Source organism: Neolamprologus brichardi, chromosome 23 (genome assembly GCF_056152115.1).
Source record: "Neolamprologus brichardi isolate AB-2024 chromosome 23, ASM5615211v1, whole genome shotgun sequence".
Lineage (NCBI taxonomy): Eukaryota > Metazoa > Chordata > Actinopteri > Cichliformes > Cichlidae > Neolamprologus > Neolamprologus brichardi.
The window spans coordinates 13,572,292-13,596,011 of NC_142125.1; the positions used below are offsets into that span (position 1 = coordinate 13,572,292).

The 23,720-nt window shown below is 40.1% G+C and overlaps 1 protein-coding gene across 1 annotated transcript; it reads right to left on the reverse strand.

Annotated features, from left to right (window-relative positions):
• Positions 1-958: 958 nt before the first annotated feature.
• espnla (espin like a) lies at positions 959-23,716 on the reverse strand. The gene is made up of 11 exons (XM_006790436.3): positions 23,267-23,716; positions 21,311-21,501; positions 17,129-17,315; positions 16,864-17,046; positions 16,629-16,760; positions 6,190-6,351; positions 5,960-6,101; positions 5,634-5,806; positions 5,360-5,524; positions 3,207-4,159; positions 959-1,804 (listed from the first exon to the last, which is right to left on the reverse strand). Exons 1-11 carry the CDS (start codon positions 23,558-23,560, stop codon positions 1,273-1,275), a joined length of 3,114 nt encoding a protein of 1,037 aa, XP_006790499.2. The 5' UTR covers positions 23,561-23,716; the 3' UTR covers positions 959-1,272.
• Positions 23,717-23,720: the final 4 nt, after the last annotated feature.

Genomic DNA, 23,720 nt, shown 5'->3' on the forward strand with positions numbered 1-23,720 from the left:
GAGTAACAATAATGCTGCCACAATTGTTCCTTGTTCAGGAGTTCAAGTGTGTGCATTTTAATTATTTTTTTCTACTCTTACTGTGGCTCTATGTGATGTCAGTGAGAGTAAATATTTTTGATACGGTCATCTAGCACATTTTTATTTTCAAGCGGTCAGTTAATCCTGTTTCATCAAAGCCAGTGATGGTCCTCATTTACACAGAAAGTGTCCTATGAAGTCTGTGCCCTGACACATTGGGTTACAGCGTTAACAAGACAGGTCTGTCACTCTCAAATGATCATTTTTAAATGTGAAGAGGCTTGTTTTACCAGAAATTTTGAAACATATTTGTGCCTAAACGTAACCAGGCTACAAAACCAGAAGTAAAAAAAAACAATTAAAATGCAAAACATGAATGAAATCAATGAAAAAGGGTCTCATTCCTCTAAAATGTGTCCGTTATTGGTCTGGCAGATTCCGTCTCACCTGGGATAACTTGTGCATAACTGGTAAAAACAGTGGCATCTGAGAAAATGGCATGACTTTAAGCCCCGCAAATCTCTATGTGAGCATAGACCCACCCACCTGGTGGTCAAACCTTGTGTTTACACGTAACCCAATCGGAAGAAACAAATGTTGTTTGTTTAAGGATGAACTGAGGTGCATCACCAAGGCTCAAAACATGGTAAGTAAGAACTTTTCAAAGCTGTTCTAGGAGATTCCAGGTCCATGTTTTTATGAGTCTCAGAAACAAGAAAAACCCATTTAAAAAGTAAGATTTTTAATGAAGGATAAGATCAGTGAAATGAATATGAAAACAATGAAAATCAATTGAGCTCTATGTTAAGATTTATTTGTAAGAATGTCAGAATTGGTTTCTCTCAGATCATAGATTACTCTGAGGCTTTGTTCCAAATATTTACCAGAAAAATCTCTCTTAACAAAGAACTGAACAAAAACACTTTTAGCACTCTTTTTTAACAGGGCTGGGTATCGTCTGAAACTTGATGATATTGACAATTATTTGACCGAGTTTCAATACTATTACCAAAGTACCTAAATATTCTACTCTTAAAAGCATATATATTTTTTATAAACAGTAAAAAAAAATAACAAAATTATAATTCAGACAAAGAAATTTATGATGAAACATTAAGTAAACAAGACTTCTGACAATTAGGTTTAAGATATCTGTGCCAACTTTACTTCATAACTGATGATGGAAGTGTTTAGTTCATTAATTAGTTTGATAGCCAGCCCCGATGTTATCTAAAAATATGACACAAGTGACTACTCAAAATCAAAAATCTCTGCCTCCTTCTCTTTCCAAAAAGCAAAACTACGGTCAATATATTTACAAATTTCTGCATTACTAAAACTGGAAATGTCAGTTCCAGTGTAGAGTGTCCCCTCATCTGGCGTAGGCGTCTGCACAATAACTTTAGGGACCTGTCTAACCTCTGGGAGGCTGTGTTTTACTGTTTCTGTAGAGCATTCAGGCTGACTCAAGGTATTCCCAAAGAACTTTACTTTAATGTCCTCGAAGCCGTCCTTCCACTCACGGTTCCCAGCCTCAATGTCCTGAATGACGGCCTTATGAAAGTCCCTGACCATCTCCCAGGGGAAGCTCCCCACATGGTCGAATACCTCGAAGCACAGAAGATGCCTTATTTTCCGTTCATCGACTGGCAGATCCAGCTCCAAGATGTGAAAGTAGCCCAACATGAAGAGATCTAGGGTCAGGTTGTCATACTCTACAGGAACACCATCCAGACGGGGTAAGAACTGCTCTGGTGAGTAGAGGGCTTTCTGCCTGTGGAGCCTGTTGATAACACTGCAGGTTACACAACAATGTATTTGACTATCTGTCATTCACCAAGCATGAACAAGGAGATACGATATGTCCATAGTTTACCAAGCCCAAAATTATGTAATTATGTAGCATTAATATAAATGTATTTTCTGAGTACTGGTACAAAACTTATAGACACATATTGACATAATTTGCTTAGTGATTAATAAGGTATTCTAATTCTGATTTACTGTCCTATAAATGAAAAAAGGCAGAATCCAAGCCTGATATTTGGTATTTATGTTGAAAAATATTTTTTATTTGGTTTCAGGCTTAAATTTAGTTTAAGTCGAGACAGGGGAAGGGATGGGAATCTAAGCCCCAGACCACCCTCTCCCCAGCTACCTTCTCCAGCTTATCCAGGCAATCAGTGAGACATTTCCAGGTCAGGGAGAATCACTCCAAAATTGTGTCAAAGGGCATCCCTAGCAAAGTCCAACACCTAACAGAAATGAGTCAGACTTATTGCCAGCAATGGGGCCATACATCTGAAGAACCCTGAAAAGGGAAGAACCTCCAAGGGATATGTTTGACCGCCTTCTCCAAGCTCAGTTGGGAAAACCCCAATGTATCAGACTCCTTTCCCATCAGAGAGGTGACAATCCATGTCCCAAGAGCTAGTTTCAACAGACAGAATCAAACAGCCAGGAACAGACCACCAGGGCCACCGCTAGGGCCTCCACCAGGGCCTCCGCCCTTGAATGCCACTCAAAACACATTGCACCCAACCCCTATGGTATCTCTTGCAGCTGGTGAGCCCACAAGAAGGCTGGCCCACTTTGCCTCTTTGGCCCCTTGGGCTAATGCCTGGCCATTTGGTGTTCTCTCTCAAGCTTCGTTCCCAGGCCTGCCCAAGACAGAATTTCCCCCCCCACACACCCATTATACTTTGCTATATAACGTATAATAGGGTTATAATGAACCCCTCTGTGATTCTAGTTGCTAAAATAGCTTGGTTGCTTGAGGATTAACCACACTTCTCGTGTATCTTTTATACAGTATAAAGCTTCTTACAGTTGATCCCTTATTTACAAGGGGTCACCACAGATAATTTACAGATAATTTGAGTTGGCAAATCTTGACGATGCAACCCGCAACCTGCAACCCTAAAGGTATTTGTGTTTCCTCCTGATCTCAAACCAGTGACCTTTCACATGTTGGGTAAATATATAAACGTCTACTATGGAGGAACAGCATATATGCATTAAAAGAAAACAGATATTGTTCTTAACTCCACGATTCTGATGTGAGGTGTCCTAAAAATTACAATATGATCTGACACACAAGCATCCACGCAAATCTCTGATTTAAGTTACTTAAAGATGTGAACAGTTTCAGTTTTTAATAGGAAGGAAAAGTCACCCCATCCTACCTTCTTATCTGCCTTGAAGGGACGCTGGAAATCATATTTCTCCAGTTTCCCAGCATCTTGTTGACAGCACTTCTTTGCTTGAAGAAGTGTCCCAGGGAACTGTTCATCATCTTTGATTGAGCACTCTCGATGCTACTCCTACGACCAGATCTGTCACCCATGTCTGGGTTTCCTCCACTTATCTTCCTCTCTGCTGCATCCTTGCTCTTCACTGCCACTGTATAAGCAGATTTCTTCCAGTGGCCTAAAAACAGAACAACTATCCTCTCCTTTCTAAGACTAATGGTCTCTTGAACATCAGGAACATTTGTATCATAATCAATACCAGAGTCACTGTTTTGATCTATTTCTGCAACTGGATTCAGCCCTTTAGCCTGCTTTCCTGACTCTGGGGCCTCAAACTGTGTGGAAGAGGTTAACATGTGAGCTTCTGAAGGTTCAGCTAACAACGACAAGTTCTGCGTTTCAAAATTTGACTTCAGAGTCCTCACAGACACTCCAAACTGATGGATTTCATCCTCGATCATCTCCCTGCGTCCCCTAGTGGAGTTCTTTCTGTCTGACGTCTGAGAAAACACTGTGATAAGCTCTGTATTGGGCATCTTGCAGTAGGGCTGGTCTGTCAGGTTGGTCATGAGTAGAGACATGCTCTTTACGATCCCCGAGATACGGCCGCACCACACAGGTAAGGAAACTTTATTTGTGAAGTTCCCAAACTGCGTGTTGACGGTGATGTTCACTATGGGGGCCGGCAGGATGTGCCTGAGCTCCTCAGCTAGACGAGCCAACTCCAACTCGTAGCCTTCACAGTTCTTCTGCATGGAGACGTTGGCAATCTGCTGCTCCAGATAGATGAGATCACCCTCAGTCAGCAGCTCACCAGAGGGCCCCAGGATGGCATTGTGGGCTTGGGAGTACCTCCAGCTGACTTTGGCAAATCTGTTCCCGTTTTCCTGTAAAAGAAGAGGCAAACACCAGATAAACACGCAGGATGTAATTTTTACATTTTTTAAACATTTCAGAGGGTTTTGGCATGCAAGAAAAAGAGTAATGATACATTAAAACTGCAACACAGACCTCATCCAAACCTCAGAAATATGACTTGACTCACAATGTGCTATGTGTTCAGTGATTTGTTATGAGCAATTAAAAGTAAATGGGGACTGAATTTCCAAGTGTTTTTCAGATTTTCAGTAATGCAGATTTAGAGAAGCAACACAAAGAAAGAGCTGCAATTTTTGCTTTTCTCATTATGTTTAGACTGTAACCATTTGTTTAGGGGAGGTTTTGTTTAAATTAGGCTTTACCTCAAATAGCAGACCTTACTACGGTTGATTATTATGGATTATTGTGGTGGTCATTTCTTGTCTAAAACCCGTTTTGTCTTTAATGTGAGAAAATAAAGCTTTCTCCACCTAGAAGTGGAGATAGCTTCTTTTGCTCAGCCAGCAGGCGAAAATTCAAAGTTGTCTGTCGATGAAGTTATTAATTTTATGTGCTCCATCTTTTCCAAGAACCATTCCAAATATTTTCCCAAATATTTGTTAATTTTTAAATGACTATTCCAAGAAACCAGAAAGGCCTTTGCCTTTGGGATTTAAATGTAAAAGAAATGGGGAAAGTGTGTGCACGAGTACCTACAAGTGTAACCCAACGGTTGGGTTACTTCCTGTTACAGAAGCTGAAACATTAAACACAGCTTATACCAACCTATAACACAAAGGATTTTATAAAGAATCTAATACGTAAAGATCCACACAACATAATGACTGTTTTGCATGCAGTTGCAATCTGTATAATCTAAAAGGGCTTAGAAGTACCATTAGAAATTTATACAAGCAAAAACTGACACTTTTTAAATACAGGACATACACTAAAGTGTTATCGACTAACTGTTTGATAAATTTTAAAAGGTTGGATTGGGGCTACAGTCTTTTGTTTCTACTTAAAAGCCAACAATTAAATGGCAACCATGCTCATTTCCCTTTTCTCTGGAACTGCTAGTCTAAAAAGTCACATCAATCTTCGTTTACTCCCGAAATTCTCTGATTTAGTCCTACATGAAAAGCACCTTGAAGATCCAATTTGTACGCAATGACTTCTTGATTGAAAGTACTAAATTGGGCCCTAATTCATCTCTCAGACAACATTACCTTTCTCCTCTGATCCTCCTCATCCAGCAGCCTGGCCTGCAGCTGTCTCACCATGACTTGCCTCTTCCATTCTGCTATGGGACGGCCTCTCTCATCATGGGTGGGCACCAGATAATCAATGTCTGACAGGTTGGCCTCCTCAGTAGGTAGGACCACCATCTTATTCTTCAGAGATACATGAAGCGGCAGAGTTCTAGCTATCAGCTTTTTATTCAAAGAAAAGAAGTGAATCTGACGGCAGGATATTTAAAATAAGGAAGCCTAGAATACTTACCGCTTGTCCAGTGAAAACTCCTGATATTCCTGACTGTTTCAAAGATTTAATGGACTTCATGTCGCCAAGAAGTTTTTTTTCAGCCAGGAGGTTTGCATCAGGCAACATTGTCTTATCAGTACAGACAGTTCTCTCACTCCCAGCGGCATTGGGTTGCTTGAAACATCTAATAACTGCAGTACAAGTCATGAGCAGTCATTTTCCCAGTCATTTTAAAGCAGATTAATATTTGAAATGACTCACTGTTACCATGAAATTGTGCAATAAATTTTTGCCTTGCTTTGCAATAAGAGCAATTAAATAAGCTCCACAGATGTTTCTCTCACCAGATGTTGCGATTTCAACCTGCTCTATTCTATTGACGGCAGTCCTCTGAGGCTGGGCTGGTGTAGATGAACCAGAAGGTAAAGAAGGTGCAAGCAGGGACTGAGGGCATCTTGCTTGTGGAGACTCCTCATTCTCAGGCTGCTATTGTAAACAAATAAAAGGACTCACTGGCGTGCTCTAAGAAACCACAAAAAAACAGAAAGCATCATAAAAACTAAACTGCGATTACCTTTAAACTGTCCATGTGTGAGTTACTGCTGTGACTGTCTGTGCATGTGTCACTCAGGCTCCCGTAGTAGTCTTCCCTGCTGTGCGGCAACACCAGGGCTGGCTTTACTTTCACCTCCTCTGCTGGAGTGGGAACCTCAATGGGCTTATCTACACTGTAGGCCTGCAAACATGTAAAATATTTAGAATAAGACTTTACTGCACTGTACTGCACTATAATTATAATCACCTTGGAAAACATGGAAACTGAGTGTGACAAAAAGAGGTAATAAGGATTTAAAAAAGGAAAAAAAACGTGGAATATATTCAATAAAGAAGCATCTCCTATATTCAGTTTGAATAAATGATTTTTTAAAATTTATTCATAATTCAAAAAAGCAAAACAAACAAACAGACAGAAATAAGACAACAAACACCAAAAACAATCGAAAATTAACCGCTCCTCTTGGTCCAAACACAGCAATCTACAAACTTCAATATACGGGTTACTAAAAAAACAAAACACAAGTTCCTTCAACAAGGAAGCAGAATGATGCACAAACTTTACAAATACTTGTTTGTCCTTATACTTGCACTTACAGAACTGCAGCTTCCTTCAGCTGCTTTTGTACAATTATTTCATACTTGGAAGATATGTCACAAACCACAAAATGATTCTCATTTGCAAGATGTTTTATTTACATCTGATTCATCCATCCATTCGCTTCCGCTTATCCTTTTCAGGGTCGCGGAGGGCGCTGGAGCCTATCCCAGCTGTCATAAGGCGAGAGGCGGGGTACACCCTGGACAGGTCGCCAATCTGTGGCAGGGCCAACACACAGGGACAGACAACCATTCGCACTCACATTCACACCTAGTAGCAATTTGGATTATCCAGTTAACCTATCCCCACAAGCTGCATGTCTTTGGACAGTGGGAGGAAGCCGGAGTACCCGGAGGGAACCCACGCAAACACGGGGAGAACATGCAAAGTCCACACAGAAAGACCCCAGCCTGATGGTGGAATTGAACTCAGGACCTTCTTGCTGTGCGGCCACAGTGCTAACCACTGTGCCACAGTGCTAACCCACAGTGCTAACCACTGTGCCACAGTGCTAACCCACTATTTACATCTGATCTTTCTTCAAATTTTCTGAATGCTCCTTTTCTGTGGCTGTTTCTAAGTCCAGGTCCTCTTCACTTCTTTTGCCTATGGTGAGCCGCAAGGCTCCTGTTTGGGGACTTTATTGTTTCTGTTGCTCCCTCTTCAGCACATTTTGATTACTGTTAAAGACATTTCTTATCACTGCTACACATATGGCATCCAGTTTTGTATCTCATTTAAGCCCCAGTTACACATCTTACATACGTGCTTTGACTCTATTAAAAACTGTAATGCAAATTCTAGTTCCCCTTGCCACTTTTGCTAAACAGGATCAGGAAGCTTGGTGTGACTGCTGTTTCAGCTTTTACCTTGCTTGCCAAGTTGAGGTCTATTGTGTTATGCTCTGAATTGGGGATTGTTATTCATGCCTTCATTTCATTGCAATTGGATTGCTAGGATTTGAAATGACCCATCGTTACCGTTACCTCCTGCAGTTCTGCAGTTTTAGCTGTTCACGTGTCACACTATGGTTAATTCTGCAGCACTGGTTCTCCACTGACTTTAGGATTCATTTTAAGAGTCTGGTTATCAGATAACTGTTACATCCATACATCGCCAGCAGGTCCCTAGGATCAGGTGATTACGGCCTGCCAGCTAATAATTAAAGGAGACAGAGCTTTTGCAACAGTGCCCCTAGACTCTGAACCTCTCTCCGTCTGAGCCTGAGGACTCAGCTGTTTCTTTTAAAAACTTTTAAAACTTGCTTTTGGGTAACTTTTTTGCATTTTGTTGTGAAGCCTTTGTGATTTTTAGCTTGACAGTGCTATCAATGGAATTATACATTACTTACAGGTAAAATCAATCCTGAATATTACAACTTGCTGCCCTTAATATGCTCCAAATTTCTTTTCAGCTGAAGCACACTTTTTCATGATTTTAAAATCCCTAAATGTTTAATGCATGTTTTGACTCAGGAAAGCCTCCATTCCTTTGTGTGTGCAATGGTTTCCAGAACTGTCGTCATTTCAAACGGCTCACAGTTTCTGAATAATGAAAAAAAAGAAAAGAAAAAAGCACACTGCGCTGCTTTTGGTTGTAATTTCCCATCAAAAGGCAACAAGTGAAGCAATATTGTTCAGCTTTACTGTCGATAAGAAGAGGGGAAACGAGCGGGAAACTTCCAAAAGAGCTGCAGCTGTGTTTTCGGCACTTCCCTCCTGATGTATTTGATTTACTTATTTATGGCTCATAAATGCTGCTGGTTACAAGCAATGACTAAAGCTAAACACTGTGACGATCATTTTCTCCCATGAGCCATGCAAACGCCCTTAGATATTGAGTGAAAATGATTTAAGAATTGTGAAAGACAGGAAAACATAGATGCTCTCTAGCTAAACAATAAAGTATCAGCTCTGAAAATGACCCAAAAGTTCTGACCCTGATCACAGAGGAAGCACCAGTCAATCAGCGTCTCCAGCTAAGACCGATGTAGCTATTTGGCTGGATGCAGCTGTACGCTGGCCATTGTATTGAGCCTGTAATTATGAACCATGCTTACATGTGTGAGCATGAAACTGACTTGAATAAAAAAAGGAGAGGAGGACTATATGCTGGTTATTGATGCTATCATGTGAAAATACAATTATTGGACACTGTAAAAATGAACATTTGATCCACCTGCTGACTTCTTTACAGCAAACATTTGTTTATGTACATTAATTTTACCTCTTCAGCTATGTTACTCTCAGGTTTAAACTAAAAAAGGTTGACTTTTGCAGCCATTTGACATCTGGCACTGCCCAGACTCCATGAATGACAACAGCGGCCTTTGATTGAAATTATTTTCCTACTTTTTAAAAAATTGAGATACATACGGAGTTTGATTAGTATTAATTTGAAATTACTGATGTTAATGTTAATAAAATAAGACACGTGCTCATTCAGAGTTCTATTTTAAACACTCACATTTTTGTCTTAGAAAATGATGAGGATCAAAGAAGTGCTTACTGCATTATATCTTTCCTGTCATCTAAATCAGGTGGCAGTTTGGTGGCCGTGGCACGACGTCACAAGTGCTTTTCATGCAATGAGCCTGGTTTGTCTAGTTACGTGTGACCTCGTTATGGAGTCAGATTTTGTTTGAGCGAACACCACAGAAACAGATGAAAAGAGATCTCCATCAAGGAGGTTATGCGATTGGTTCAGATTGCCTGACTTAAAAAATTACACACAGAACTTTTGCATGAGAACTTTAATAGAAATGGAGCTTTGCCCCAACTTAGAAGTAATTCACTTTTGGAGTTGATCTCGATCCAGGAATTTTCGCAAGGATTTTTTTAATATTGCGAAATGAGGCAAAATTGTACTTTCTGCATCATATCTTCACAAACACGTACCAACATACACATTTTAGTGTGGACTGTCCTCTACACTTGACCCTGTGTGTACACTGAGCCATCTTAATTGCACCTCACATTTGCTGTGCTCGTTTTCACAATAATTAGGAAGTCATTTTGCTTTATTGAATTTGTTGACCTATGTTACGTGGAGATGGCTCTCTGTGCCTGCTTGGGGTCTTTGTTTCTATTCTGGCTTCCTCCCACAGTCCAGAGACAGGCGTGTTCAGTCAGGTTGCTGATTCTAAACTGGCCGTAGGTATGAATGTAATGTATGGCTGCTTTTCCCCAAGTGACAGCTGGGATAGGATTCAGTGCCACACGACCCCCCTGAACTGGACAAACTGTTAAAAAAAGACTTTATTTCATTTTGTTTTAGGTTCTTTTTTTTTTAATAATTTCTCAACTTTTAAGATAGATAAAGTATATCTTAAACTGAAAGAGGAAAAGCTGGGGGAAATGGCCTTGATGTTCACAACAAAATGACACCAACTGGATCCAGGGACTCGATTCATCCATGATGTGGAGGGAAGCTATGCAGTCTCAGACTGCTTTTGTTATTACTTCTGTGTGATAGTTGTGTGTAAAGTACCACTGTAGTCTTTAATCTTAATTTACAGGAGTACATCAAACCAACCACAGAGAGGACATAATTTTTTCTCTTTGTTAGTATAGTCAAATCTTACATTTACAACAGTTTCCACTCATCATTTGTAGATAGAAAATCATCTTTTCCCCTTTCAATTTGTTCTTAAATCATACACTATGTGGACAAAAGTACTGGGGACCTATGCTACATCACCTCCATTAACCTTGCAGGAGCTCTTTGTACACTGTTTTTATGCTTACATTAATGCCAGAGGAGGTTTGGAAGTCTGGAGCTCTGCAGTTATTGAGTCAGAAGAGCACTGGCAACTTTTACCCTCTATGTGCCTCAGCACAGTTACAGCACCATGCTTGAATTCAGTGAGCTCTTTACAACGATCCAAATGTTTGTACAGGCAGATTGGATGGCTGCATGCTTGATTTTATACACCTGTGGCAATGCGACTGAATTCAAAGATTAAGAGGTGTGGCTCAATACCACTGTCTATATTGTAATACATACCACTTAAGAGGTAAATATGTCAAGTTTAGGCACAAACAGGAAATCCCAGACTACAGCAGGTTTTAGAAGCCTTTAAAGTAATAAAAATGTAGATTCAGGCAGTGTAATCAGTCACACGAGATGATTTCAATATGGGAGCAGGTTCTGTGCCAGAAAGTGTCAAAAGTGTCAGTTGTTTTAGGTTAAATATGGTTGTTGTTTTTTTGTTGTTGTTGTTTTTTTTACAGGCTATCAAGGATATAAGTCTGCTAGGTTTTTAATTAGAATAAAAAAGGAAGTTTCTGATTATGATGTACAAATGAGCACATGAAACATTTCACAGCCTGAAGACTCACACCAAACCAAAGAAGAAAACAAGCACATGCACGGCTGAATAGGTGGCAGCATTTCACACCGCTCCAGGCAGGCTGTCGGATGTATGGAAGCATTTAGGTCCCCTTTAATGAACCTGCATTGTCCTAATGCACTCCATACAGAATACATATCAAATTCACCTCTCAGAGGACATTATTAGTAGCCAAAACTTCAAAGGCAGGCCTAATATGCTGCTGCACGCTGTTGTGCTTTACGTCCATGAGGTGGTCCGTGCCATTTCCTCTCACGCGGCACTTTGATGTTGAGCAACACGAAATATGCTGTGACACAGCTCGGGCGGAGGAATAATCTTCCCAGAAGTTGTGCAATCCATAAATAGATAAACAACAAGCGGGCTGGGAAATGGGAAGGGGGAGCCCGATTCCTTTGTGACCTTTTTCGTAACAGTTCAGTGTCCTAAAAACTACGATGAACCCTGCATGTGTGTGTTTAATTAGATGCAGTGGCCAGAGAGCATTTGGTTTTCATCACTCCCCCATCACTACTGCCACGCATATTCAGATAGCCTAACCCTGCTTTTGGCCTGGATCGGCTCTCCTTTCTGTCGAAGACCACAAAGGCTCTGATCGCTACAGATTAGGAGCCAGGGAGTTAAGAAACAGCTACTCAATGCTGTCTCATTGTCAGACATGCAGCTCCAGTAATCTGCGGTCCCTGTGGGTCGAACCACGGGAGAGTTTAATTATTTCAGAAACACAGTTTGTGTTTAAGAAACATGTCTTGTAATTCTGCACTCTGGAATCAATCATTCAAACAACCTGCTTCCACGTGAAATATTCACAGTGATAAATTGCAACAGGGAATGTATACAGCGGCTGCACATTATACACAGACCACTATAGTGTAAATACATGTCCACTCACATGGCAATATACTCTCAGGTTTCCTCCATGGAGGTAAATGCTTGCGAGACTACCAACTGACAGATATGCTGTTTTTGGGAACATCTACAGCATTTTTTTTTTTTTTTGCATCTGCTGCAGCTACAAAAGTAATAACTGAAAGTATTTGTCTACTTAGTGCTGAAATATTGTAACTACTATTGGACATGTCTGGAAACGGCAAGATTAAAGAAAACACATCCAATTTGCAAAAATCAACAATGACAAAATAAAGTAAGGTCATGAGCCTGGAGCGTTACTCATGCCTAACCGTAACAGGCTATAACTGATCAGAAAATAGGCGAAATGCTGCCAAAACATCTGCCAGTTCGGGCCTCTCAAACGGAACATACAAAACTTTCCTTTCATTTCACAAAAGTAATTACTCAGCCTGTCCGCTCACTTTCTTCAGCTCAAAGAAAAATAAGGCGTGAGTATAAAAACAAGAAAGAGAGCTTATAATATGTCGAGGGACAATGCTCATTAATTAACGAGCACTTGGGTCCATTGTGTAAATGTGCCCAAATTTAACTACAGAGGCTTTTCAACTGTAGTTCCTGGCACAGAGCAACAAAGACAGAAGCACATAACATTAAAGATCACCACTCATACAGTTTACACGCACAAACAAAATCACATGAGCACAATAAAAAAAAAACTATTGCACTTTGACAAACAGACCAAACTGAAGCTCACCGACCTTGACCTTGAGCAGTTCCCTCGGCGCACACTTCGTGGTATGACTGACACCGACTTGTGCTGCCAGGTATTGGGGCGTGCTATCTTAAGATCACCGTCCACTTGTTTGACACCATCATCAGCGTCTCTTAACAGTGGCCAAGGGCCGCCAGCTAATAAACAATAAACTCTGATCGGAGAATGCTGTTAATAATTGAGGGACCGGATAGGATGGCCGGTAATGTCACTAATGCATTGACAAACCAGCGGTCATGCTGTTACACGCAGGGAGGTATCAGCGGAAGACTTGTCAAAGCACCTGGAGCAGAGGCATGCGCGTGGGTAATCAGGTGATTTTGTTTTTCCACCTGGGACGATTGAATAGAAGAGCTCATTCATCAATCAAGAACGCTCCCACCCGAACCCCTCAGACTCAGCTGACTCTCCTCTGTACAACAGCTTCATTATATTTCAAAGTATCACACGTGAACACAGATATGACTCCATTAGAAAATAATTTTGACTCAGAAGGAATCACAGCTAGAAGGTGAGCATGGTATCAAAATGTAGGGAAAAAAATTCGACCTTTCATATGCTGTAACTTGGTCATCACAATACGACACCATATATAGAAGTTTACTCAAAAATGTATGTTTGAAGTTTGAAGAACATCCAGGATACCGATGCTTATTTCTGTTTCTTACATTACAGACATAAAACTGATGCAGTTTATAGAACTTCTAGTTGGAATTGGTTTTGCCTTTTTTCTACTTAATGTTGTGTTTTTCTTTCTCTCACTTTAAATTGGGTTCAAAGATACTACTTAGTTAAAACATAGACCTTCACATCAGTAACCAATCACACTGAAAGAAGTTGGGAGTGACGGACCAATCATATCGATCTCATAGTCAAAAAAGGGATATAACAAAACAACAATATTTTACACTCCGGCACTATGATGCCGTCCTGAGAACCACTGCTCTGAAGGCGCCCGTGGACCCAAAAGTAGCCAGCTTTTATAGCGTATATGAAAGGGCACATAAAACTGAAAAATAAATTCAGGGTTCAAAATTTTTTTACAGTCTAAAACCAGATATATAATAGCAAAAGAAAGTCATGGTATACAGGATATAATGAGTGATACACTATATACTGACAAAAGGTATTGGGCCACACCTCTTTAGCCCATTGATGGATAAAATGAAGCAGCTGGTAATGTACTCTGGCTTTACAAATAAGAACCATAGCCCAACAAAATTCATTAAATTCTCTTTAAAGTTATTAGATTACATGTGTTTTATTTCTCAAAAGAAATGTAAAACTTTAGACGTGTGTCTTAAAAACCAAAGTGATGACTGATGAATGCTCTTTCCAAGGTTTCTAAAAATAACAAAAATCTCAAACACCAGTATCTTTGGCCTGATCGCTCTGTGTGTGTGTGCGCGCGCGCGTGTGTGTGTGTGAAGTAAACCTCACACCGCACACTGTTTATTTGATTGCAGCTGTTGCTGAGATGCGAGATGAGGGAAGAGTAGATGACAGCGCTGAACGAGTCTGACCTCCCTGTGAGTGATCCAAACATGGCAGCGTGTCCAGATCTGCAGCTCTCTCCGGTCACTGTCCCGCTACATTCAGGTCACTTCTCGGAAATGAGATTATCCGACTGACACTTAAGAACCGATGAAACCCGCGATCTACGTTACAAACGTGAAACACCTCCAGAAATGTAATTAAGGCACGTCTACCTGCACACCTTATCTCTGGCACAGCTGGATTTAAATCATTACATATTCTATCCTGTAAATGTTATAAAGATTTAAATCGAGTGACTGTTTGGTCGGTTGTCTGTCAGATGACCTTTTACTTCACACTGAGTCTCTGTTAGTGTATCCAATTCATAAAGTGCCAAGAAACACGATATACCATTCAGTCTGCTACCATCATTACACAGCGTCCAGAGGTGACAATCATAGCACTTCCAAGCCTCTTGGAAAAAACCATGACTGACAGTCAAATGTGTGTTTGATGCCAATGACATCCTGCTCTCCAGCTCCACAAAGGGATAGAGTTGCCGGCTCCAGGCATCAGAATGGTGAAAACGCTGAAACTTAAGCTTGTGGATCCCATAACGGGCTCAGCATTTTCACCCGTGGGCCCTCTACCTGAGCCGCTGGAGAGAAGTAACTGATAGGCCCTAAGTTGGCGGTGGCTCGGGCTGCGTCGGACGCCACAGCAGCCCTGCGCTAATTAGCTTCCTTTTGTTCATGGGAGGATTATTTCTTAAGAGGAGCTCGGCAGTCACGCCTCACTACTTCCCTATCATCATCCTCTTCATGTATGAGTGCTGCTCTTCTCCGCTGACTTATTCATGGATCCTATTGGCCGACAGCTTTGGTTACTCTGTGTGCGTCCCTGTGTAGCCTGCGTTATAGGCAGCAAGTGAGGAGTGGTGATGGAAAACAACTACAGCAGGCTGCAGGTGGACAGCTGTGACGCTTTAACGTTCAACAAGTCTGCTGACAGAGTGGTCCCCACCTGTCCCAGAAGGTGATGCGACCATTCAAGGTTTACCAAAATGCAATGAATTTTTCTCCACTGAATTATCTGAAATCATATCAAACATCCTGAGTACAAACTTTTTTTCTGTTTCTCTAATTCACAGACATCAAATTAGTGGAGTTTACTCAAACTATGATAAGATCCTATCATACTGATGTTTAGAACTGGTTATAGAAGAAAGACGAGATCTCGGTTTCAGACAATTTTGAGACTTATAAGTGGGTCTAAAATTGATTTGGATTCGGTTTAAGCAGCACTTCAAATGGATATCCTCTGTCCTTTCTTATTTGAGAACTTTCAGTCAGGTTTCAGAGCTCTCCACAGTACAGAAACAGCTTTAGTAAAGGTTACAAAGGATCTTCTTAAGCTTTCTTCCACAGCGTGTTTTTGTCCTGTCTTCCTCCCCTCACCCAAACCAGTCATAGCAGATGGCCACCCTGCTCTGAGCCTGGGTCTGCTGGAAATTTCTTCTTGTTAAAAGGGAGTTTTTTCCCTTCTCACTGTCACCAAAGCACTTGCTCCTATGGGGTCATATAATTGTTTAGTTTTCTCTTTTTTTCTTTCTATTATTATATATTTATATTATATATATACAGTACAATATAAAGAACCTTGGGGCAAGTGTTGTTGTGATTTGGCACTGTATAAATAAAACTGAATTAAAATGAATTGTGAATTACAGAATGCAAATTAAAAGCTATGAAATTTCAGCCTACTCATGTGACGTTATGAGTCAGTAACTCAAATTGTTCTTGTCTTCATGACATATACCAAAGTTATTTGAAAAAAATCACCTGATTCTGTGCAGGTCAGGAGGAATGACTTACATCAAAGTATTCTGAGTTGATTAACCCTAATGCAGGTAAGTGCTTCCTGCAGTGACGTCTGACTTGAACAGGCAACACCAGCAAAAACAAGGTGTCAGTTCTAAAATCAATCGCATTAAGGAGTGCTGTGCATTCCACACGAACCAAAGGAGCTAGCCTGACAGACTCATCTGTGGAAAACAAAGAAAGAAGAATACCCTCGCCCCCTCCCGCCACAGTACTCACGCCATCATCTCCTGTAATGCCCTAAAGCCTTCATCCTCCACTTTCTCAGACCTCTTGAACTGAGAGCAATGTAATCAGGTTGAGTGGAAGAGAACAGCTCAGGAGAATGATAGGCTTGACCTGAATGAAATACATGTTACAAATTAAGAAAATGATTCACTGAGCTTCCAAGATCTTCCAGATGTTTGACCGTACTTGAGCTTTGATTTACATGCCAAGGCAAACAGCTGTGCCGCGACACAAAGAGAGGAAACAAACAAGGGAAAACGTGCAAAATAAAATATACTGCAGGTGACAAACATCTTACGTTTCTCTCCATGGCACGGAGATATCTGGCACATTCAGCATGTCCGTTGTACTCTGCCAAATCTGCTGCTGTGAACCCATCAATATCTTGATCTGAGGGGTTGGCTTGATGGGCCAGCAGGATCTTACAGCACTGAGAGATCAAACGAGACAAGTTTTATTAATACAATTGAGTTTATTCAGGCATAACACAAAACATAAGATATAAATAATGTGGAAAAAAGGTTAGCTCTGACCTCCAGCTCTCCATTCTCTGCAGCATCATGAAGTGGGGTCCCTCCCCAGTAATCTTTCATGACCTTTGAACCCATGTGTAGTAGCTTCTCCAAGATGCAATAGTGTCCCCTGCTGGCAGCAAAGTGCAGAGCAGTCGCTCCATCTATGTCCTGACAGGACAGGTTGATATCAGTGCAGGTCACCTGTTCAGAGTTCATTAAATACGGATCAAAGAAAGCCTCAAATGTAAAAAACAGCTTCATAGATTTATGCTTCGTCACTGACCAGCCACAACGCCACAGTTTGGTGGCCCATGTGAGCAGCAGCATGCAGGCAGGTCATGCCATCATAGGCCCTCAGGTGCACATCAGCCCCGCAGTCCTTCACAAGGTACTCGACAACATGCAGGTGCCCTTCCTGGCAGGCCAGGTACAGCAGGGTAGCACCGGTAGCCGTCTGGTGGTTTACACACCTGTGCACAAACAAGTGATGGAGGTTAGCCATTAAAAAAATATATGAGCACAGGCAGATTTAAGAAGTTAAAAAGAGATATTCCACTGCAGATCCAACACTTCAGGCCATGGAAATAACCAGTCTCTTTAAAAATATGCACCAAAGCCTTCTCTTGTTTGTTGGTATAGCAAATTTAACCACTGTCAGTGACTAAAACTAAGGACATATCCTTTTTATTTTTATTTTAATAGTTCATTTTTGTCTCTTTTATAAGTCTAGTTCCAATTTTTGTTCCGGTTAACAAATCATTTTGTTGTATCGTATTAGTTAGAGTTACCACAGTTACTCAGATTAAGAAAATACCTGGAAAAACCTACAGTGCTTTTTCCACTAAAATATCAGACTTGTCCCGTTTCAGCTTCTTTAAATGTGAGCGTTTTCTCATTAAACATACAACTTAAATACAGTTTATGGCTTATAATTTCATCTGTTTTTATTTTTATTTGGTTTAAATTGTTCCTTTCTTTTCAGTTCAGTTTCAGTTAGTTCAAAGATACATATAGGTTTGCTTATTTCATTTTAGTTGCTATTGTTAAAAATGTTTTGTTAGTAGTTAAGTTAGAAATTGTTATAATGTGTAAAGTTTTTGTAAAGAGAGAAAGATCTGGTAATCATGACCAACATGGTCTGATGTGTTCTAACAGAGCAATATCTTAATGAAATATGAAAGCACAGATAATTGAAGTACGTTTTTAATTCTGGAAATGATTAAATAAATATTTAGTTGCTGAATGTGGGTAAAACATATTAAAAATAACACCAAAAATAATGAGCACACCATACGTGTATCTATGGATACACATCACACTGGACATCGATGTGGAAATTATGCAAAAATCTAATATGAGCAATAATGCTAAAATTATGTCACAGGGGAAATTTCTTCTTTAATTTAAACCTTTTTTGGTCCTCAAAGCAGCGTTTCCACTGGTGTGCACACGGCTCTTTAACAACTGCAGGCCGAACGTGATGGACAGCATGTAGCCATGTATTATTCACAGGTCACTGATGGTTACTTGTGATGCTCTAAACTCTGCCATGCATCATGCAAATTACAGTCAGACTCTATTGTAACAAGAGGATAAGGCAGGAAGAGCCACACGCGCCATTATCTGTGCCGCTGTCTCGGGTTCAGGAGATGGAAAAGTTTAATTGGAGGAAGAAGTGAGGGCTGGTGCTTATGTTTACTTACTTGTTCCTTTTGATGAGCGCAACCCAATACCGTACATCCTTTAATCATCTCAGATGTCTGTAAATGTGACCTCATGCCATAATCGAAAAAGTTATGCTCATTAAGAATCGCAGATGACTGAACTAACTTCTTCCTTTTGTATTAGAACCTGTTTCCTTGTGTTATCATGTGTAATTCTATTTTTGTTTGAAAAATTTGGTTTTATCAACCAAAGTGTCATTTAGAGTGGTAATGACTTTTTTTTCTATACTTGACCTTTTGTCCTTTAGCATCTGTATGAACAGGGATAAAACTGTGCAGGTAAAGAGTGGCTGCTGACAATATCACGAGCTTGGTCAAAATCTCCTGAACTTCAAACAAACATCAAACTTGACCAGATGATGGCAGAAAAGTCACCAAAGCGTTTTGGACTGACCCTCCAGCACCTTTGAGGATAATTCTGTGGGGATGCAGACAACAAATGTCGGTCTCATGGTGGCAGTAGAGGAAAAGTCAGACCAACAGCAGTTGCAGTCATAATCTGGGGACCACGAATTTCTGCACCAACTTTATTACGCTGAAGAGAAATAATAGTGCAATAGTAGTAATAATAATACGTTTTATCCAGTAATTTGCTGTTACTTTGTTTTTCTGGTGACACAGATGTTTATTGATAAGAATTTTTTAAGGGTTTGGAAGTGAGTCAGTGTAAGATCAAGTGGGACATCACTCTTAAATAGGGGTTGGTTTTTGATTATCGATTTATTGATTTATATCGATTATAGCTTAGATAACGTGATATCGATTCATTAAAATCCTGAATCGATTTTTTATTATAAATTTATTTTGCCTGAAACGCCAGAATCTCAGGTTACAACTCACAAAATTTCAACCACCACCAAACAGCTAAAACAGTAAATGAGAGCAGGTACACGGATTCTGCACAAAGACGTAAACACAAAGCGCGGACCCGCCAAGGCATCAGAAGCAGTGAGATGTCGCCTTTCTCACCCGACGGCACGGACACGTTCGGGGCTGAAAGCCGACAGCTCGCTGATTCTGATGTTTCGGCGGGACCGCGCTTTGTGTTTACGTCCTTTTTGCACTAGATTCTGAAGCTGCAGGTTTTATCTCTCTCCAAACAATATTGACTGAACCAGCAGCAAAATTTCCCAGATTCAAATTAAATCGATTCGAATCAAATTGAATCGAATCGTGGATCGAATCAATTCGGGACCTTGTGAATTGGAATCGAAATCAGTGACGATACCCAGCCCTACTCTCAAGCACCAGTGCAAGGTAAGTTCCTACTAGAACTAATCTGCCATCTAGGGCTGCAGTGAAACAGTAAAAAATATACCTAAAATCACCTTTGTCTTATCCCATTACCTTGGTCTCAACTGATAACATATCATGAGGTGAAAAAAAGATGCGAAGAAGAATTTATCTATAGAAAAGAGAACAGCAGTTCTCAGAGAACTATACTTACAGCAGACTGCTAAATAATGTGATTGTGGATGTTGCGGACATGCATTTGAAAGTACAACATCGTGAAGAGGTTCATTGTAGATTCTTTACCCAGCATGTTCTTAAGGTGTCCTTCATGTGTTGTTTCATGCTAGCTAAATAAATGGGGATGGGCAGTGAAAAATATAACTTCACTGCCAAGGACAAAAAAAAAGAAACTTTACAAACTGAAATGAAATGTTTGACGGATTGAGATTAGTTGCTCTTAATGTCTACTAATACTTTTTCTTCTTAATGGGCATGATCCAAGCTAACGCCTGCCTTTTTTAGGCTCTGTTCCCAAGTGCTGTTAGGACTCCTTATGGGTAGTTCTGTGCATAAAGAAAATCATTCATGCATTGCTGTGTAGTCGCTGTGTAGTTAACAGTTGGTCAATGCTGGACAGTTTAAGCTCTAGTTGCAAAGGTAACCAACGCTGTCACATGTCAATCAGCGTTATCCTTCTCTTCCACTGGAAGCTGCATCACTCAAAACTGAAAAACGTTTAACTTAGGACTCGCTCACTTTATGACTGTTGTTCCACGGTCTCTGGTCATCGTATAACTGCTAATCTCGTTTTATGTGGACGGTATGCTTATAGGTCTGTGGCGATCACTCAGTGACAAAGAGAAGTAGTGTTTTCATTGCTTTAAAAGAGCAAAGGTTTCTAAATGTAATGCCTGATAGAAGAATGAGTCTGAAACACCACTTTTTAAACTTGCACTTAATCAGTGCTTAAGAACTTCCAATAGCAGCGGCTCAGGTGGTAGATGAGATGTTTGGCCTTTATAAGCCAGCTGGTTTAATTCCCTGTTTTTTACAGATATTAATACAGAATTTTACATGATATTCCTTTGTTCTCAAGGTATACTGTAGTTAATACAGATACTTTTATGCTTTGTTTGGGTCCGTCAGTTACTATAGTGCTATGGAAAATAAAGCAGATCAGAAGTATCATCAAAAATTATTCTAAAGTATAACATTTCTAACTTTTAAATTTTTAACATTTTACGTTTCTTCCTAACAGTGTTACTTGAAGTTTCACAAACTTGCAACTCTTTGCAAATACTTCCAAAAACAAAATACTTACTATCCAAAAACAAATGAAAAAATGGAAACGCAAAGTCAGTTAATATCAATGTAGTAGGAGGGTCCAATTCGGCCCACTGGATGGCTTTGAAAAGTGTGGATGCAGATGATAATCATTGTACAAACATCCTCAGGCAGGCAAACAGAGCCTGTAATATTAGGAAGCGAAATGAGGGCAGTGAACTCACCCAGGTGCTTCCTGAATGAGCAGTTTCATACAGGTGAGGTCCCCGTTGGCCGCGGCGTAGTGAGCAGGCACAGCTCCACAGTTTGTCTCCACTTTGGCCACACCACCAACAGAAAGCAGCCACTTAATGACCTCCACACAACTGAACCGAGCCGCGAGGTGAAGGGCCGTGGCACCGGCAGCATCTCTATCCTGGAAACATTCGCATAGATCTGATGTGGACAAAAACTGAAGACCTGCTCCTCTACAGGCTCATGGGAGGTATATGATTTTTGATTATCATTTTAGCAACAGATTAAAAAAACGGAAGTAACATAAAACAAGTAAAGAGTAATTGTGTGTGCACAGGTTCTCAGTCATCCAGGTCATAGTAACCTAAGTCTCTTACTTTCCAAGCTCCTTAGACTGAACAGTAAACGCTTTCTGTTTTTTATACGAAAAGCTGCAAGAGAGATTCTTATCTAAGAGATTTCCAATAATCAGTAAGTAAAATAGAAGCTTAAAAATCCGATCTTGCACATTCAGTTTTGAAAAACAATATAAATAAACTTTACTCTGCTTCTACTCTGTTATACTTCCTGCAACCATCTGGGCATAATTACAGGACACGTGATACATTACCATAATGGATGTCAGCTAAGTCAAAATCATATGATGTAATCAGTCAGTAATACATCAGAATAGGTTTAAGCTTTTAGAGAACTTTTTAACTACTTTAACTACTGTAATTAATTTCTTTCCCTATGCTGTTACTGTTATTACTTTTTTCCTTTATTTTTCAACCCTCAAGGAACAAAATGATTTTAATGGCTAAAATGACCAAGTGGAGTCATTAAGAGTATGTTTTTAATGTGTGTTTATTATTCCTATTCTGCTTCTTTTGCATATAACAGATATTCTAAAGTCTTCTAATTCCATTAATTATAGTTTTCAGTTATTGCTTTTTTATGTAAAACAAATCAGACTATCCTTGTATGTTACGTCTTCTAAAATACAATTAACCAAAGTTTAGATGAATTGATGACTGTGTAATACTTTAATAAACAACAACAAACAATTAAATCATCATAGTCAGTTCTTTTTCATCCTTTGTTACTTTCGTGTTTCTGTTTTAAACAAAATCTGAAATTTGGAATAGTGGAATACTGAAAACATTTAGCTTACTGAAATACCTGAAAAACTGAAATCTCAAACTGACAGGCCTAATTTTGGAAGGCCAAGCTAAACCAACCAAACTAAAAGCTTCATTTTAATCTTTAATGAATAAGATGATGATGTATTTCTCACATTTTGCAATCCCCTTTTACAGAATTTAACTAAAACTTTCACCACCAGGGGGCAGATTTCATCTTTCCAATGGCTGTTATTATTATTTTTTTTATCAGTTTCTGCATCTTTGCTGCTATTCTTTCAACTTCTGACACTTCTTTTTAGCCTTACTCTTAATTTATCAGGAGGTTTCCTTTCCTTTCCTTTGCAGGAAGTGACTTAGTGACTTACCTACTAAAATAAAGGTTCAAATGACATACTTCCACTATCTTGTGGTAAAAATTGGTATTACACACTAGTACAGTCCGGCCCTTATTCCACTTCAGCTGATATCTCATTAAATTATGTTTTAATCATTTACTATATATTAATTTGTTAATTTATCATAACCCTGTAATGCCAAGTGAGTTTTTGAGAACTCTACATCATCACTGTGATTTTCCCCAAAAAAACTTTTAATAAATGTAATTTATCAAAAGGTTCAATAAACACTGCAGTTTAAAAAAAGAAGAAGAATTTTCTAACAATTACTTCTTGGTTTAGGCTTTACAGGTGTAGCTACCTGTGAAAGGAATACATTAATAAATGTACTCAAGCCAGTGGAAGTCAAGTTAATTCCTTAAGCTCTCAGGATGGGTTTCGCTCTCTAACTTTTTGTGCCAAGATTCCTATGAATGGATATATTTACCTCAATGTTGCAGCCTCCTTCTTGCACAAGCCACTGCAGCTCCCGGATGTTGCCAGTAGCTGCAGCATCATGTGCTGGTGTGGCCCTGTTCAAGGCCCGGGGATCAGCACCCAGCCCAAGCTCGCTCACCAGGAACTGCAGGCAGTCCAGACGTCCACACCTGGCTGCGTGGTGCACCGGGCCAGCACCCTGAGCATCAGTGATGCCTGGAGAGAGGTGACCAGAAGAGGCGAGCTCCTTCAGGGCTGCAAGATCTCCCGCTCGAGCTGCCTGGATGGTCCGATGAAGCACCATGCCTCGCTGCTATCAGTGGGTTATGGCACAGGCTGAACAAGCTCCCTAGAGCTCTTTCCCTTCCAGTAAAACACCATCTCACACGCACAAAGTCCCACACAATAACAAAAAACCCCTCGTGTACTTGTTGGCTCCTCCTGAGCCGGGAAAGCGACACTCG

What these genes read in the sequence shown, in the direction of transcription:
- espnla (XM_006790436.3), bottom strand. Translation starts at nt 23,560, where the DNA reads ATGGTGCTTCATCGGACCATCCAGGCAGCTCGAGCGGGAGATCTTGCA. An exon ending in CTCATTCAGGAAGCACCTGG is followed by an intron (nt 17,316 to 21,310) that starts GTGAGTTCACTG and finishes GTTTGTGCACAG; the next exon opens with GTGTGTAAACCACCAGACGG. An exon ending in GGTTGAAATCGCAACATCTG is followed by an intron (nt 5,807 to 5,959) that starts GTGAGAGAAACA and finishes CTTGTACTGCAG; the next exon opens with TTATTAGATGTTTCAAGCAA.